At 43.0% G+C, this 15041-nt stretch overlaps 1 protein-coding gene across 9 annotated transcripts in view; it reads right to left on the bottom strand.

Annotated features, from left to right (window-relative positions):
- LOC114545729 (receptor-type tyrosine-protein phosphatase delta) overlaps positions 1-15041 on the bottom strand; it is a 132859-nt gene that overhangs the window by 87540 nt on the left and 30278 nt on the right. For all 9 annotated transcript variants that reach the window (XM_028564196.1, XM_028564200.1, XM_028564201.1 and 6 more), the window contains exon 2: positions 8780-8965. In XM_028564196.1, coding sequence (XP_028419997.1) covers positions 8780-8882 — 103 coding nt within the window. In that variant the 5' untranslated portion in view covers positions 8883-8965. The remainder of the gene's footprint in view (positions 1-8779; positions 8966-15041) is intronic.

The following is a 15041-nucleotide window of genomic DNA, read 5'->3' as shown; positions in this document are numbered from 1 at the left end:
AATGAAAGCATATTATTACAGATATGCTATATTGTCCATCTCTTGGTTCCATTAGGTAGGTAGGTGTGTGTGTGTGTGTGTGGGGAGAACACAAGACTATTTTTATACATTTATACTGTGCAGACTATGAATATGAGTTACTGTGTATTGCTGCTAGCATATACATATCAGATACTGTATGTGTGGGAGTGTGAACATTAAAATGGATATACTTCCATATGCATGCGTGGTTGTGCACACTACTGCATTATTATTCCTTATGTTCCTTGAGAATGAGATTTCAGACAAACCTGTATTTGATGCAGAATAAAGGCAATTTGCTATACAACATGCATCTCATCTCATCAAGTTTAACCAGGCCTTTCAGTAGCACTTTGCTACCTGCTTACTGACTAATGTCCCCTGGGCGTTCCCATTCTCCTCCCACTCGAGTTGGCATAAATTGGCCAATGACACAAATAATGCTGTCCCTGTGGGACTTAATGGCAAAACTACAGCGTATCCTTTCTGTGGACATCTCTCCTTTGAATAATCACAACAGGGGGAAAGCACAGCCAATTAAATTGCGCCATGTAATGAGAGGCAGCAGCTCATGTGGTGGGAAATGTCTTACCCAGGCAGTGGCAGGAGACTGAGCAAGTGAAGGGGAATCTCATCGAGACTCTCTGATCATGTGTCATTTTCCCCTCCCTCCGAGGGGCATGAGGAGGAGAGTGGAAAAATCTTATTTGGAAGGTGTACTTAAAGAAATCCATGTAGGCATAAATCCTGACATCATCCAGTCTGCTCAACACGTTCTCCCCTCTTCCCCCATTCGTGCTCCCTTGTACTAACTATCAGACTGAGGGAGAGATAAAAGTGGAGAGATGAGTGGATTAACGGATGATAGGGATTGAGTAAGATCAAACTTGAGAGGACTAAAAGTTTGTGATGAATATGTCAGACTGTGTGTTTGCTCTAAAGATTTGGAGAGAGGGAGGAAAACCAGATGAGGTCTTAGAGGCAAATGACCACTCCGGATTCCATTGTTCCTCTCTGTGGTACTTGAATTATCTACATCTTAACTTGAAATATCCTTCATCATGACTCAAGTGATGGAGGGGATCGTGGTAATTAATTAGTTGATGAGAGAATGATGAATGACACGAAAGCCTGCACCAAGGGGGTATTAAAGCTAAGGGGAAACAGACTGCTCACGGATGTTATGATGGATGCTGTATAAATGCCTCATAAATGTCCAGGGAGCCTTCGGTAATCGTGTGTGAATGTATGTGTGTGAGAATGCATATTCCTTGTTCCGCGGCGTGATGGGATGGGCACTAAGAGCGCTGTGTCATTAGAAACAAGAGCTTGGCTCAGTTTCAACTGGAAAAGCCTATGGGTCTGGCTGTGGCGTGAGAGCATTTTCTCCTCTCAATGGAGGCTTTCACTCTCATTTGCCATAACTAATAAACCACACTAAAGCTGTGTGTCACAATAAATCTCAGCTCCTCGAATGGCATGACTCACTCGGTGGTGCAGAGAAGCCAAAGAGGGAGCGCGCGTAAGTCGGCGAGTATGTGAAGAAGTGCGCACCAGAGTGAGTTAATGAGTGAGCAAGCGAACAAACAAGTGGGAGGGCGGAGTGACAGAAAATAGTGATAGATGTCGTTTGAGAGAGAGAATTAGATGACAACGACGACTCTCCAAAGACGGACTATGAGCACTCCGTCCATCACTCCACTGAATGTAAATCAACTGTGACAAGAGGAGCTTAGGGCATAAAGATTCCCAATCGGCGTCAAGCATTGGAGAGTGCTGTAGGTAAGAAGGTGGGGATGTAAGCTTGCTGGGACTGAAACATTGCCCCGAAGCACTTCATGGAGATGAATGGTTTAGACCATTAACCCCACTGCAGAATCTCAACATACCCCACAGGCACACAAATGTGCTGCGCCGAGATCAGTGCAATATGTCGCACTCTTAGGACCCCTGGAGTGAGACCAAAGCTCCAGCCTAGGGCCAGGTGTTACCCACACTCGCATGCATGCGCACGTGCACACACACACACACACACACATACACACACACACAAACAAATTCTGAGGCAGATAATAAAAAAACACTTTTGTAACTTAACTGTTGTGTACTATGAAAGTGCACAAAAACACATCGTATCCCTCCAAACACACAAATGGCGATTGTAAGATCTTTCTCACTTAAACAAAGTGATACATTCAGCAATATCCAGATGGCTCTTTAACAGCATTTTCAGAAATAAAAAATTAATAGAAGGACAAATAATTCCTGACGTCATGCAAGCTCTGTCAACCTCTTGGCTTCTTATATCTTAGTCATTGCTATGCGCTTAGGATATATGTTTTAAAACCACACAGTGTTAATAATCGGAGTCAACTAATAAGGTATATGAAGGTATAGCAGGTGAGGTCATGCTTTAGCCAAACCTGCATTAAATGACCATTTATTCAGGGGTACCTGTATGCTGAAAGTGCTTAATGAGTCAATTCAGAGTCGGTAGATAAATTACCATTAATGCACTAATGCAAATAAGGCCATCAGACAGTCTCCACAATTTACAGAATGTTATGATATTGAATATTATGGATGTGATCCATTAACACAGTGCCGTTTAGACTTGTATTTTTGTATTTAAAAGAGTTGGATGTGAATTTTGTCATTAGCACTCTCACTATGAGCATAAAAACATCTTACAGTAAGTCATCATCTTTGAGCCTCCAGTGTATATTTTAGTATGACTTTCCTGTCTTAGATTTCTCCATGTGAAGATGATATGTACCCATGCTCTTCATTGTTCAGACTACACACTGCAGTGAAACATCATCTGTGCAAGCAACGCTGATGTATTTCAGACATGACTGGTCCAGTAATCCCATTACTGCAGCTACAGCATCAATCTATTAATTGCACTGTCACTGGGGCAATGTCACGAAACACCTGCATTGTTATACAGTTCACTGGCATAGCGTATGAAGGGTGATCAGATTTAGTACATGTGCCAGCAAGGCCAGAATCATGCCAAGTGTAAGCCCAGCAGATGCAAAACAGCTGGCATTGTGCTCAGCTCACCGGCTGATCCCAGCTTCAAAGGCATGCTACAAGGTACCCTTTGTGTGAGAGTGTGTGTGAGAGAGAGAAAGAGACTGTGTGTGTATATATGGAGACCTAGTCTGGCGCACTGCGTTAACGTGGTCCTCTATTGTTTTTGTGGCACCTTAAAAGACAGATAAAGAGGTGGCAGGTGATTGAAATCCACACCATTTCACAGTATGACCGACAAAGTCATTTAGTGTCAAGGTATTTAAATAAATGGATTTGGAGCAAGGGATTCTGGGAGTTTGTTGATTGCCACTCCAATGGCTTCACAGTTTAGATTAGCATGCTTTTGTACTGTCAGTATTACCACTCTGTGACACAAATGGTACAGCATGGTTAAATTGTCCCACCATTTTCAAGTCAATGTGTCTTGGAGACATAAGTGCACTTAGATATAGCGTTAGTGGCTGGGGGCTAGCCTTTTAATTACCTGCTTCTGGGCCTGTACAGCATCTCCATATTGTATGTGATTATCTGCTTTTCTTGAGAGTGGGCGGGTCAGGAGTGTGATGAAAATTGCTTGGCTTTAGTGTGATTCTGTGCTCTTAAGTGTGAGGAAAAATGACTGCAATCCATAGATGAGGCTAATGGCCTTAAAGAATACACTTGGGCGTAGTTGCCAGATAAATCGGCATTCATGGAGTTAATAATGGGCCCGATACAACCTTTAAACATAATTGCACAGCATATTGTTGACAAGGAGTCATTTTCCGCCAAAAGAAAATGATAATGACTTCTTACTCATTTAGTTTAACCTGCGAGCAAGAAGCATCTTGCATGGCACTGATAACATTGTTTTATCTCAGATCCCCAGTCTTGGCACAAGGTCTTCATCCAAACAACAAAATGGTAATTAAGTGCTGGCAAGCTCAGCAAAGGTGTTTTCACCACTTTTTTTCCCAGGTGTTTTCTCCACTTTTTTTGTCCAAGTGTTAACATGATGCACACTTTCTCCTCTTGTGGATGTTGATGCCGTTTTTAAAGGCATACTGTACTAAGTCACGTTTTGAAATGAACGAGTGGAGCCAACAATGAGATTTCCACTTGAGCAGTGTCCGGCAGAATGATGAACGAGTTGGTAGCCTGGGTGGAATTACAGTGATTTAAAGTTGATTCAAAACTGCTACGACTTCAGTTCTCCTCTTGCTTTTATGTCATTTTATGTGGCTACACGAACACGTAAGGTGTGTGTGTGTTTATTTGTTACTTATTCAATGTGTGTGTGTGTGTGTGTGGGTGGGGGGGTAATATAGGCTACAGCTCTTAAGAGTACATACTGTGCATTTATAGTGTGTATGTACTTGAATGTGTGTGTGTGGTTTGTATGTTAGTGCTGTGGGTATGAGTGTAAGAGGGAATGGAATAGACTCATTTTAAATCAAATTAACATGCAGCCAAATTAAGCAGAGGGATTTAATTTGAGCTGTTGTAAAAATGCTAATTTCAGTACAGCCCGGAAGCTTATATGCAAATACACTATTTTACAATAATTCATATTAGGCTAGGCATGCATAAAGCGCACACAGCCTGATGTCATCTGGGAAATAGAGTATCATTAGCTTTCGGACTTGCTACAAGGTGATCCTGTTTAGGAGGGGTATGTGTGCACGCATTTGTGTGCACATGCATGTAATTGGGACTACTTCATTTATCTGTGTGTGTGTGTGTGTGTGTGTGTGTGTGTGTGTGCGTGCGCGCGCACGTGCATGCTTAGTTAGATACATCCATCCTAACATGCATCTTCCTCATATACAGATATAAAAACACCACTACTAATCAGAATTATGATCATCTGCATCCCACCCACAAAATACTAGAAACAACTTTAACACAGGCAGATGCTGTCAGATTGTTACTGTGGTACTGATAAACAAATTACTCCTCGTAGAGCAGTACACGCTCTCAGATCATAAATGTGTAACTTGCGCCTACATGTCTTTAGAGTGAACATATGGGAAACGTATTCCTTACATAAAAACAGCGTAAGAGTCAAATTCAAGTGTCAAAGGAAAGAAAAAAAAAAACTTGTCTCCTCTGGTTATTTGACAGGCATTTTAAATCTTCATGTTGCATTAAATTGTGAGTAACTGTGACCCCATCTTTGCTTGTCTCACACTGCAATGGCTCAAAAGAAGTGTTGCGTCACTAGGCAATTTGCTATTTTTCTTCCCATGTGGTTCACCTTTAATTACGTGCTCACAAGGATTCGCACATACATTTCATGCATGTGGATGTTGTGAGCGAGTGCATGAGGGTGTGCATGCCTCTGTATACAGTACATGGCTGGTTGTAAATATGCACCAGAGAGAGAGAGAGAGAGAGATGGGGTTTGGGTGGTAACATCTTAATGTTTAGAGAGGCTGGAGGGGCCAGTCGATACTCATTTGACGTGTTAAAAGGAACATGCTGGCTCCACCATGCCATCCAGCAGCAAAGAGGTTGAATCAATTAAAACACTATTAAGCCCAGGGTTTGACATGGCCCAACACAGCATGGGGTAGAAAGTGCGTGGGTGTTTGTAAGCTGGTTTTCCCAACGTATGTCTCTTAGCATATTTCAATAAGCATAGTATTTTTTGATATGAATTTGTTCATTAAGGGGAAAAAATCCTATATCAGTCAACACTTTTCACTTCTGCGGTTCAGCTGGTACTGGTGATGTAGCTCAATCCGTATAGGTCCATGTGTTGCATACTGTAGCTCAATCACAAAATGATGCCTCGGGGAACCGTTTGTAGTTATTTCATTGAGACACACTCTCCTAAACTTCTAAAACCAGCTTTTTTTTATTTCCCTTTTCACTGTCTGACTCATAAAATAATCTATCGAGTTAATGAACGGCCAAGTTATTTAGTGTGGATGCCCACACCAAAGTTTTAAAAAGTTTTTTCTCCATCCTGCCCAGGTGGAGATGTTAAATGCTTCCAGCTCTCCTCTCATCCTCCAATGCTTCTTTATTGCATTACTGTTGAGCAAACGACACAGAGGAATTGTTTGTCGCCTCCCTGCTCTTCCCCTCTCGCGCTCTGTCCCCTTGGCTCACCAGGGACAATTATGTCCTTCTTTCAAGCTATTGCCAGGCCCAATTTGCCACACAAATTAATTGGTCCGCATTTGAAAAGCGAGGGAGACAGGGTGAAGGAGAATGCGAGAGAGGGCAACAGAGAGGGAAGGCCAAAGACAAAACAATGACAGAGTGGAAACAAACCAACGGACCAAATGAAGAAGCAGAGCTACACAACCCTCCTAGATCATTTTAAAATCCATCATGTTCTTCCCAGCTACATACAGGTCTCGCTTGGAAACATTTGCAGGAAGAGCAAATTTGGTAGCACTCCCATTAACACATTTAAACAGCAATGCGTTTGTTCGGGGGCCTGATTGGCATTTTACATTGAGAGGGGGCTGCAGTGTCTACTGTGTAGGGTGGCGAGTAGGACTGGCTCCGAGGATCGTGCCATCTGTTGAGCAGGCCGACTCAGCCATTTTCTGCTCTCGCGTGGCTCATATCCTCCACTATGTCCACAGCCAGAGGCTCACACCCAAATGAACCCAGAGCACCAACAGAGGGCAGTTTTCCCTTTAGAAATGCAACCTGGTTTTTGGTGCTGGGGGTTAGTCTGGATCAGACTAAACTGTATGGAGGTCTTTCTAGTCCTCCGTGCACAGCACAGATGGGGGAGAGAGTCCCAGAATGTCTGGGCTGGGTATGCATACGCGGCGACACAGTAGAGGAAATAAAGGAGCTGCTCAGTCGCTGGAAGGGGCTATTGCACTGCTTCCAAAAAGCAACGGGGGAAGGTGCGGAGAGGACAAAGACGCAGGCGGAAACACATTAGAAAGAAAAAGCCCAAATAAGAAATGAGGAGAAAATTGGCAGGAGAGCGATTAGAAAGAAAAAACAATAGAAGGGAGTTGGGAAGGGGAGGAACAAAACATTTGCATGTGGTAGATCAGGCAGTGCAGGAACAGAACGGAGCTAATATAAATCCCAGGGCTAATATGTACTGCCTAAAGTGGATCTGACTCTAAGCATTTGCTCTCGCACCATGGTTGCAGACAGGGCAAGCAAGTCATCCCCGTGACCCCCCTGACTCCCACACACCCCCTCCGTCATAAACAGACAGCCACTGTGGCTACCTCTTGATAAGTTTGTTTTGGCTTTGAAATGATGACCCAGCACAGCTGTCTAAGTAGGATATGAGGTAACAGCTGCTCTCAGCCAGACAGCTAAAGGAAGGAAATTATAAAAAAAAAAGGGGGGGGGGCACAGAGGCGTCAAGATTTGGGGGCTGCTGACTGCACTTGTGCAGGTCTCTGTTACATGTGTGCTCAAATGTGACTCTGGAATGTCTGGACACGCGAAAGTGGAAGGTTTGTCAAGACAGTTGTCTGAGGCAAGGTTTTGGCAATAGTCTTTTTTTTTTTTTTTTTTTCTCATCAAATACTGTTATGTAAATTCACACTAGACTGTGGAAGATGGGAGTTTCTGAAAAGATAACTACCAAAGAGCCCCCTCAATGGTAACGTTTATCGACTGTTAATGCCGTTTTGGGAAGGTCCCGTAATTAAATTGTGTCAATAAATCCTGGAGCTGCACATAAAACGGGGGATAAACGGAGGATACATTTCTCCGCTTGCCTCTTCCCCGCTGTGAGACATATGTGGCGGGAGGCAGAGAAGAAATATAAAACGCATATGAACAGATTGCAGGGAACATTTCTCAAGCACAAAGTTGCGAATCTATCCCATCAATTTCACTCTGCGTGGCTTTGTTGTATATGACCTTGGGTGAATGATCCCTTCAGTCAGAGATATGCAGCTGAACTGAGAGGATTTCAGTCGGTGCAAAGGGAGCAATAAAACTTTTATTCATCCCTCTGTGACTCCAGAAGCTAATGATTCATGGATCTTAGTGTAAAAAAAAAAGAGAGAGGGTGGGAGAGGGGGGTGCTTTGGTGCAGGGCCAGAACTCAATGAGGTTTGAAAACTGTTGTCACACATCAATGGCCAGGTGTCTTGATGTCAAGTAACTCAATTTCAATGACTTCTCATGATGAGATTCTTGGCTGAAGCCTGAGCATTTCTGGTTCACATGATAGTTTTTGTGGCAGGAAAAAGGAGCTGGAAAATAGGGACTTTAACACATTTTGATAGTTTGGTGAGATGAAGAGATGGATCATTGTATAATATAGGTTTGCGGTCTCCCGGTGTGTGTGTGAGAGTGATACAGGATTGCTTCAGACATGTTCAGTACTCTGCTTGGAATAATATGTGTTACACATGGGTTCTCTTTCTCTCTGATACAGATTCTGTATTTCCCCCAATAATTTTAATTGTGGCCTTGATTTACTAAAACCTAACCTAACCGAATTGAATTTTGGATTTGAATTTTTTACCCTTTAAATAAGGACACTAACATCTCATTTTGTGGTAATATCTCCCCATAGAACAGACCAGCATGTGTGTTTCATGAAGAAGTTTCATTTATTTCATTAAGTATTGATTTAAGTTGCATGTGTGTTACATGAAGTATTGATGTGTCTGATGATCAATTAAATAAAAAAAAAAAATAAAAAAAAAAAGGACAAAACCAATCCCACCCCGCCCCCAACCCTGCAGAACACAACACTTGAGGCCCACGTGAAAGCCAACGGTCCACTTACTTTGAGCGTCGGCGAGGTGGAGGAACAGACCCAGGACAAGCAGCAGCGGCAGCAGCAGCGTGGGTCTGGCTCTGTGCATGGTGGGACAGCTTGGCACCAGCATGCTTTGGCAGCCTCGGTGGCGCTGGCTCACAGAGCCCTGTGAGTCAGTCTGGTCTGATTTCTCAGATGCAGGGTATTCACAGCCTATGCAAGGCAAGGAGGGACGGGAAGAGGGAGAGGGAGGGAGGGAGGGAAAAAGGAGAGAAAAGAGAGTGAGGGAGTGAATGAAACAAAGCTGTTTGGCTCCACGGGTTTTATCTATCCCTGCACATTTCTGACATACCCCCACACAGCCTCGGCTGGAGCTGACAGAGGATAGGAAGAGGCTGATGTGCTCACGGGGTATGTTCTGACAGTTCTCTAAATGGAATAGTCACTTCACACAATGCGTGTGCACGTGTGCATGAGAGGGGAGAGCGATAGAGAGTGCAAGAGAGAGAGAGAGAGAGGGAGAAACCACACAGATGAAAGGGTGGACTAATAAGATTTTGTCTTCACAGCTTTGGTCGCGAGCACCAATTAAATACGCAGTATAATAAGAGTACATTTTAAGTCCTAAGATCAGTGTTGATATCTGTTTCACATAAAAGTGCCTCTGTTCCATGAAATACAGGAAATATTCATAAATGCTAAAAGCTGTTTCATATTTCTTCAATTATGGGTTGAAGTAATTTTGACCATCAAGAGACTGCTGGGACTTTCTTGAGTCTTTTTGTTTTAAAGTACAATACGAGATATAAATGCTGTCTTTTACTTACACTACACTAAACACATTCAATAAACCATTCCATCTGTAGTTCAGATTTATGCTCCTTACACCACACGTAATCCATAGTCCCTCCATAGACGCTTTATAGCACTAAGTGCCTATACAAAGTGATGCTTAGCTTTAGCACACACACATTTTCTCTTCAGTGCAGCTCAAACAACAAATGAAATCCATAAAACAGTGGCCGAGTGTTGCCATTCATGTTTCAACCCTTTATCGAAGGGCCACTACATTGGCTGTGAAAATCAATGTGATACAGTGAGTTAGTATTAGCTGCAGACCGGCTCTATCCCTTGTCATCCATTTGCTTAAGCCACAGCTTGATCCTTAGTGATGGATGCTCTGCGGTAGTCTTCGGCTCGTAACTCGGCTCCCAGCTAATCCAAGCGTGTGAGCTTTAATACATACCGTACTGCTGGCTAGTATGCTAGCTAGTCTGTCTGCATTGCTCTGCAGGATGTTGTTTTTTCAGCTGTGGAGACTTGTAGAAGTGGACCAGTACATGATCTGTGTACCATGACATTTCAGACGCTTTATGCGCCATGAGATCAAACGCACAACATGTCAGATCTGTTGAAGTTTTGGGATTCTGCCATTTCAGTAGTCTGTTTAGGAGGCAGCAACTGTGCATATAAATGCTTTTGCTAGAAATAATAATCATTTTATTGGACTGTTTATCTGCATATTTGACTGCCACCCACTAAAATAAGAATAAAACAGACAAACAAGCCCCCCCTAAGCCCAACCAGCAAGCCCGATGATGACAAAGTACCTCATTTCCCTGTTACCAATCATCCTCTTTCTCGCTCCTAGCTCTCCCTCTTTCATTTCTGTGGGCTGTAAATGGCAGAAAAGACGGGAAGATAGCGCACCTGTCACACTCGATTTGTGTTGTGGGGAGATAGACACGACTACCTGTCTCCAAGCGCCGTAGGGCTAGCAACAAGCGCAAGAGCGGGGGACGTGTGGCGAAGGGAATCAATTTGAGGCAATCTCATCCCCCGCTCACACCACCACCGGCACACACACACACACACACACACACACACACACACACTTACAAACACAAATGCGTAGACATATGAATACATTTGAGCACACTAGAGTAGCGTTTGTAGCGACTGTGGATTTGATTAGAATCAACTGGACTGAAGAACCTGAGCAGGGCGTGGGGGCATAATGCTGCTGTGTGATCAAACGTAGTGCAGGTACAGCTGTCTGTCTCCTCCGGTTATTGTTTCACGCATCTGCCCCTGCAAATCCAAGCGATAGCCTTTGAGTTAATTAATGTGTGAATTTCCATAATGACGTGACATTAGGCAGCACACAAGAAACCGTACTCAGCAGCCCTCCCTTTCTCTGTTCACACTCGGCATGCATGCACGCACGCACGTACGCACGCTTGCACAAACACACACACACACACACAAACGCACACACGCACACGCTGATAGAGGCAAACAAAACCATCTGTATGTTGTGTAACCACCAGCAAGACAACCAAGAGGCTGTGCCATGTGAGTAAATACAAGAAGAAGGTAATGTAAGCACAGCTAAGCCCCATCTCCCCGAAAACCTTGATTTATAGCAAAAATGAAAGCAATTGTATTTGGTGTTGATTTGTGGTGTTCATTTTTACAAATAAATTGCACTGCAGATTTCTTTCTAATGTGCTAAGGGGACACAAGCCACCTGGCAGAGAGGCAGCAGTATGCCAATTGCAATGTTATCTGACAATGGAGTAATCATAAATACTACAGCTTTTTTGCATGAAAGCTTGTGCCCATGCCATGTGTAATAACATGTATGTGCATGAGCACGAATGATCCTTTCCATTCCCATTTGTCCATATAAAAAGACTCCCGCAAAGGCGCCACCACCTTTGCCTACTTTCTCCACAACATGGCCATTTTGTGTCGTGCCCCTGCACCTTCACTTTCATACATTTGGTGGCATTGATGCTTTCCATTGAACGTTTATTACAATAGAAATAAGAAGAAAAAACAATCTTGTCTTTCTTCCTGAGCCCCTGGTGGTATTATTGTGTTCCCATTCAGTGGTGCTTCATTCAAAGGATTTTGCTGCTGATAGCAATCATGCATTATTAAACAAAGCCTGACAACATGCACAATGTTAATTAGAAAAGGGGGGAGTGTGTGGCGAGAAAAAGAAAGGGGCTGTTGAGCTGTCTACTCTCTCTCTCCTTCCCCATGATCCTTATCAGAAATGTGAAAGAGAAGCAGGGTGGGATGTGTATACTCTCCATAATGGCTGGTCTCTATTCTCATTTGAGCATGTTTGCTATTCTGCAATATTATTGAGGGGAGAATATTTGAGGGGAGAACAAAATAACAAAAGAATCAGTCATATTTATCTTATATTCCAGCCATACCGCAATAAACTTGTTATGGGAAAGAAAGCAGGCAGAATAGTCATGAGCTCCCCAAAGCAGCAGGTTCACAACATCAGCTTCAGGGCAATTTTGTCTTTCAATGTTCTTGCACATGCTGATATATTTTGGCAAATCGAGTACAAACCAGTGGGAAACAAGTGCTGACGTGAGAATGCTACTGACGCTGCCATTTTTAACAAATTCAACATGGGTTTGAGCATAACAGTTGTACCACATTATGCCCATCCGTGCAAGTTGACTAATTTCACTTTGGCCAGCTCCAGGGAATTTTGTAACAGGGTGTTTTTAATTTTAGGCTCATGCACAAACTGAATTGAACTTCAAGGAAATAGTGGATTCACAGCATGTTATCCTAACAGACCAAAGCAGCCACAAAAATGCCACCAAATCTATTAAGGTCAATCCCTCTGTAATTAGCCCAACACATGCGTTATAAAAAGTTGCCTTGTATCATGCCCAGCGAGGCACAGCAATACGAATCTTTCTTTTTATGATGCATGACTAGTCTATATTCCTCTGGACTAGCAGAGTTAAAGAATGCGCACACACACTTTTAAACTACAATGAAATGCAGGGCTATACAGTAGTAGTGAGCACACAGGGTAGGCCACTGTTAGTACTGCAGTGACCTCTATGGTTTCTCTTTCGGACTTTGCCCCTACTTCAGGTGGAGAAGAGTCGGGGCTGCAGCAGATACAGATCCCACCACCACCTTCCTTTTGCTGTTGACACCATGCGTTAATTAAACTACTCTCCAATATAATACCCTGATGAAGGCACAACAGTTGACGTTTGGGAAATAAAGCATGGCATGTTGGAAAAGAGTTTCATTTCGATGAACTTGTATTGAACTTTACACTAGTCTGCACCTCACTGTGTGTGTGTGTGTGTGTCTGTGTATATTTTCAAACAAAAAAACATAGTACATCATGGCCAATATTGCATCAGCGCCATGTCGTTATTGACTTGACTTAAATTGACTGGCACTTTGCTCAACACAATACTACGGTAGGCTACTTTGTTCTGTGACGCGTACATACACAGGGACCAGGGCAGACAGACAGGGACCAGGGCAGACAGACAGGGACCAGGGCAGACAGACAGGGACCAGGGCAGACAGACAGGGACCAGGGCAGACAGCGGAGCAGCATTACACACAAAATGCCGAAGCGTTTCCTGCTAAAGATTTCCCACCGTGGTCAGAAAACACAGGGGAGACACTTTGTTTCTCTCACTATGACTCTAGAGTCGGTAGGACTCGCTCGCTGTCACTCTCACTTCTCCCCCGCTCTATATCACCCACTCCACACACACACACACACACACACACACACACGCACGCGCACGCGCCGTCTCGACGCACACACTAGCACACAAGTATAAACATCAGTCCACTTAGAACCATAAAACAAGACTAGTGCAGCTTCACAGTTGAACTGCAAAAAAAATGTCCCACATACCGTCCCGGTCGGGACCGGACAAGTGGGAGGCGGAGTGCACCGTGTGCAAAGCTGGCACATATGTTTCAGTGTCTTTATTATTTATCTTATTACATTGAAAAGGTATTAAGAGATATTTTGTTGAAGCTGGATTTTCTAACACAGAAGAGGTCATATTTAGAACATTATTTCATATTATTTATTTATTTTAAAAGAGAGCTATTATTTTGTTACATGTTGTTACAGATTTTATTTTATTACAGAAGTTATTTTTGCACAATTGAGGCATAATAAAGCATGTTCATTAACCTCTGAGAATCACCTCTGTCTGGATTTGTCTCGAGGCCAGGCCGAGTGTCCTCTTTTTTTGGAAATCAAAATATGGTCACCCTATTATAATTGAAACATTATTGCAAATCAAGATGACATTTTGATCGTATTTTATTGTTCTTTTTTGTTGCTCACTGTATCTTATTTATTTGATATTTTATGCAAAAGATTACATTAAAAAACATTTTACCATGATTATAGTTATTTGATAGCTCAAAGGAAAATAAATGAATACCTACCAGCCGATAATGTCAGTACACACACTAGCTACAGAATACCAAAAGGGATACATTATAGTACATGTCAATGTGTTATTTAGCATATTTATTTAGCAATTGTACTACATAATGGGTGGCTTACTGATGTTCACAGCAGTATACTTTACATTAGGAATGACATTATGAAAATGAGGTATAAAAGTAAGTCCCCTTCCTTGTAGGTGTCAGTGACCTGCACTTTGTTTTGCCCCATTGCTTCTCTCTTCTCTTCTCTCTCTCTCTCTCTCTCTCTCTCTCTCTCTCTCTCTCTCTCTCTCTGAGAACTAAGAGAGCCCTTGTCGTGGCATCAGTTGGTCGTTGTGAGATGGCTCAGGAGCAGGGAGTGAGCAGGGATGGGGGTAGAATCAACTTCTTAAGGATGGAGCATTGCTTCAAGGCCTCAAAGTCAAAGGGCATATAAAAAGGCACCAGCACTTTCTCTGGTTACACAGATATACTAACAGTAAAACAGGGCTGCCTGTGACAGGCACCCACTCACAGTGCCCCTGGGTTTATCATCATATGACCAGATTTATAAAAATAAGCTCATCAAAGGCACAGCTACCCACCCACTTCCTTTTACAATCCCCACATCGTCATCAAGATGGGTTAAGTTCAGGTTAACTCACAATATGTTTGCCATGGTAGCTGCAGCCATCTTTTATCTTTTTTTTTTTTTTTTTTTTTGTTCTTTCTTCAATGCCAGAGTCTGTCAGTTTCTCTTCACTGCATAAAGTCCCTATCTTATGTGTAGTTCTTTCTTTTCTTAACTGCTCTTCCCTTTTGCTTTTCTCTTCTGTGTGTTTTTACTTATTTTTTTGTTTTTTCTTCTAGTGCTACTTTCTTCTGCGATGGTGTGATTTAAGACCGAGTGACAAGGCCGTTTCTCACACATCGCTCCCGATCAGCCGGCATGTGTAAAAACATCCCTGAGGCTAAGCTAAGCTATGCCCTTGAGTGCAGCCTCCACATGAAAGACCCTGACAACCACACATCAGAGGAGTTTATTTGC

The sequence above is a fragment of the Perca flavescens genome, chromosome 19 (genome assembly GCF_004354835.1).
Source record: "Perca flavescens isolate YP-PL-M2 chromosome 19, PFLA_1.0, whole genome shotgun sequence".
Lineage (NCBI taxonomy): Eukaryota > Metazoa > Chordata > Actinopteri > Perciformes > Percidae > Perca > Perca flavescens.
Note: the sequence above shows the minus strand (reverse complement) of the source record. Positions and strands in the feature narration are given on the sequence as shown.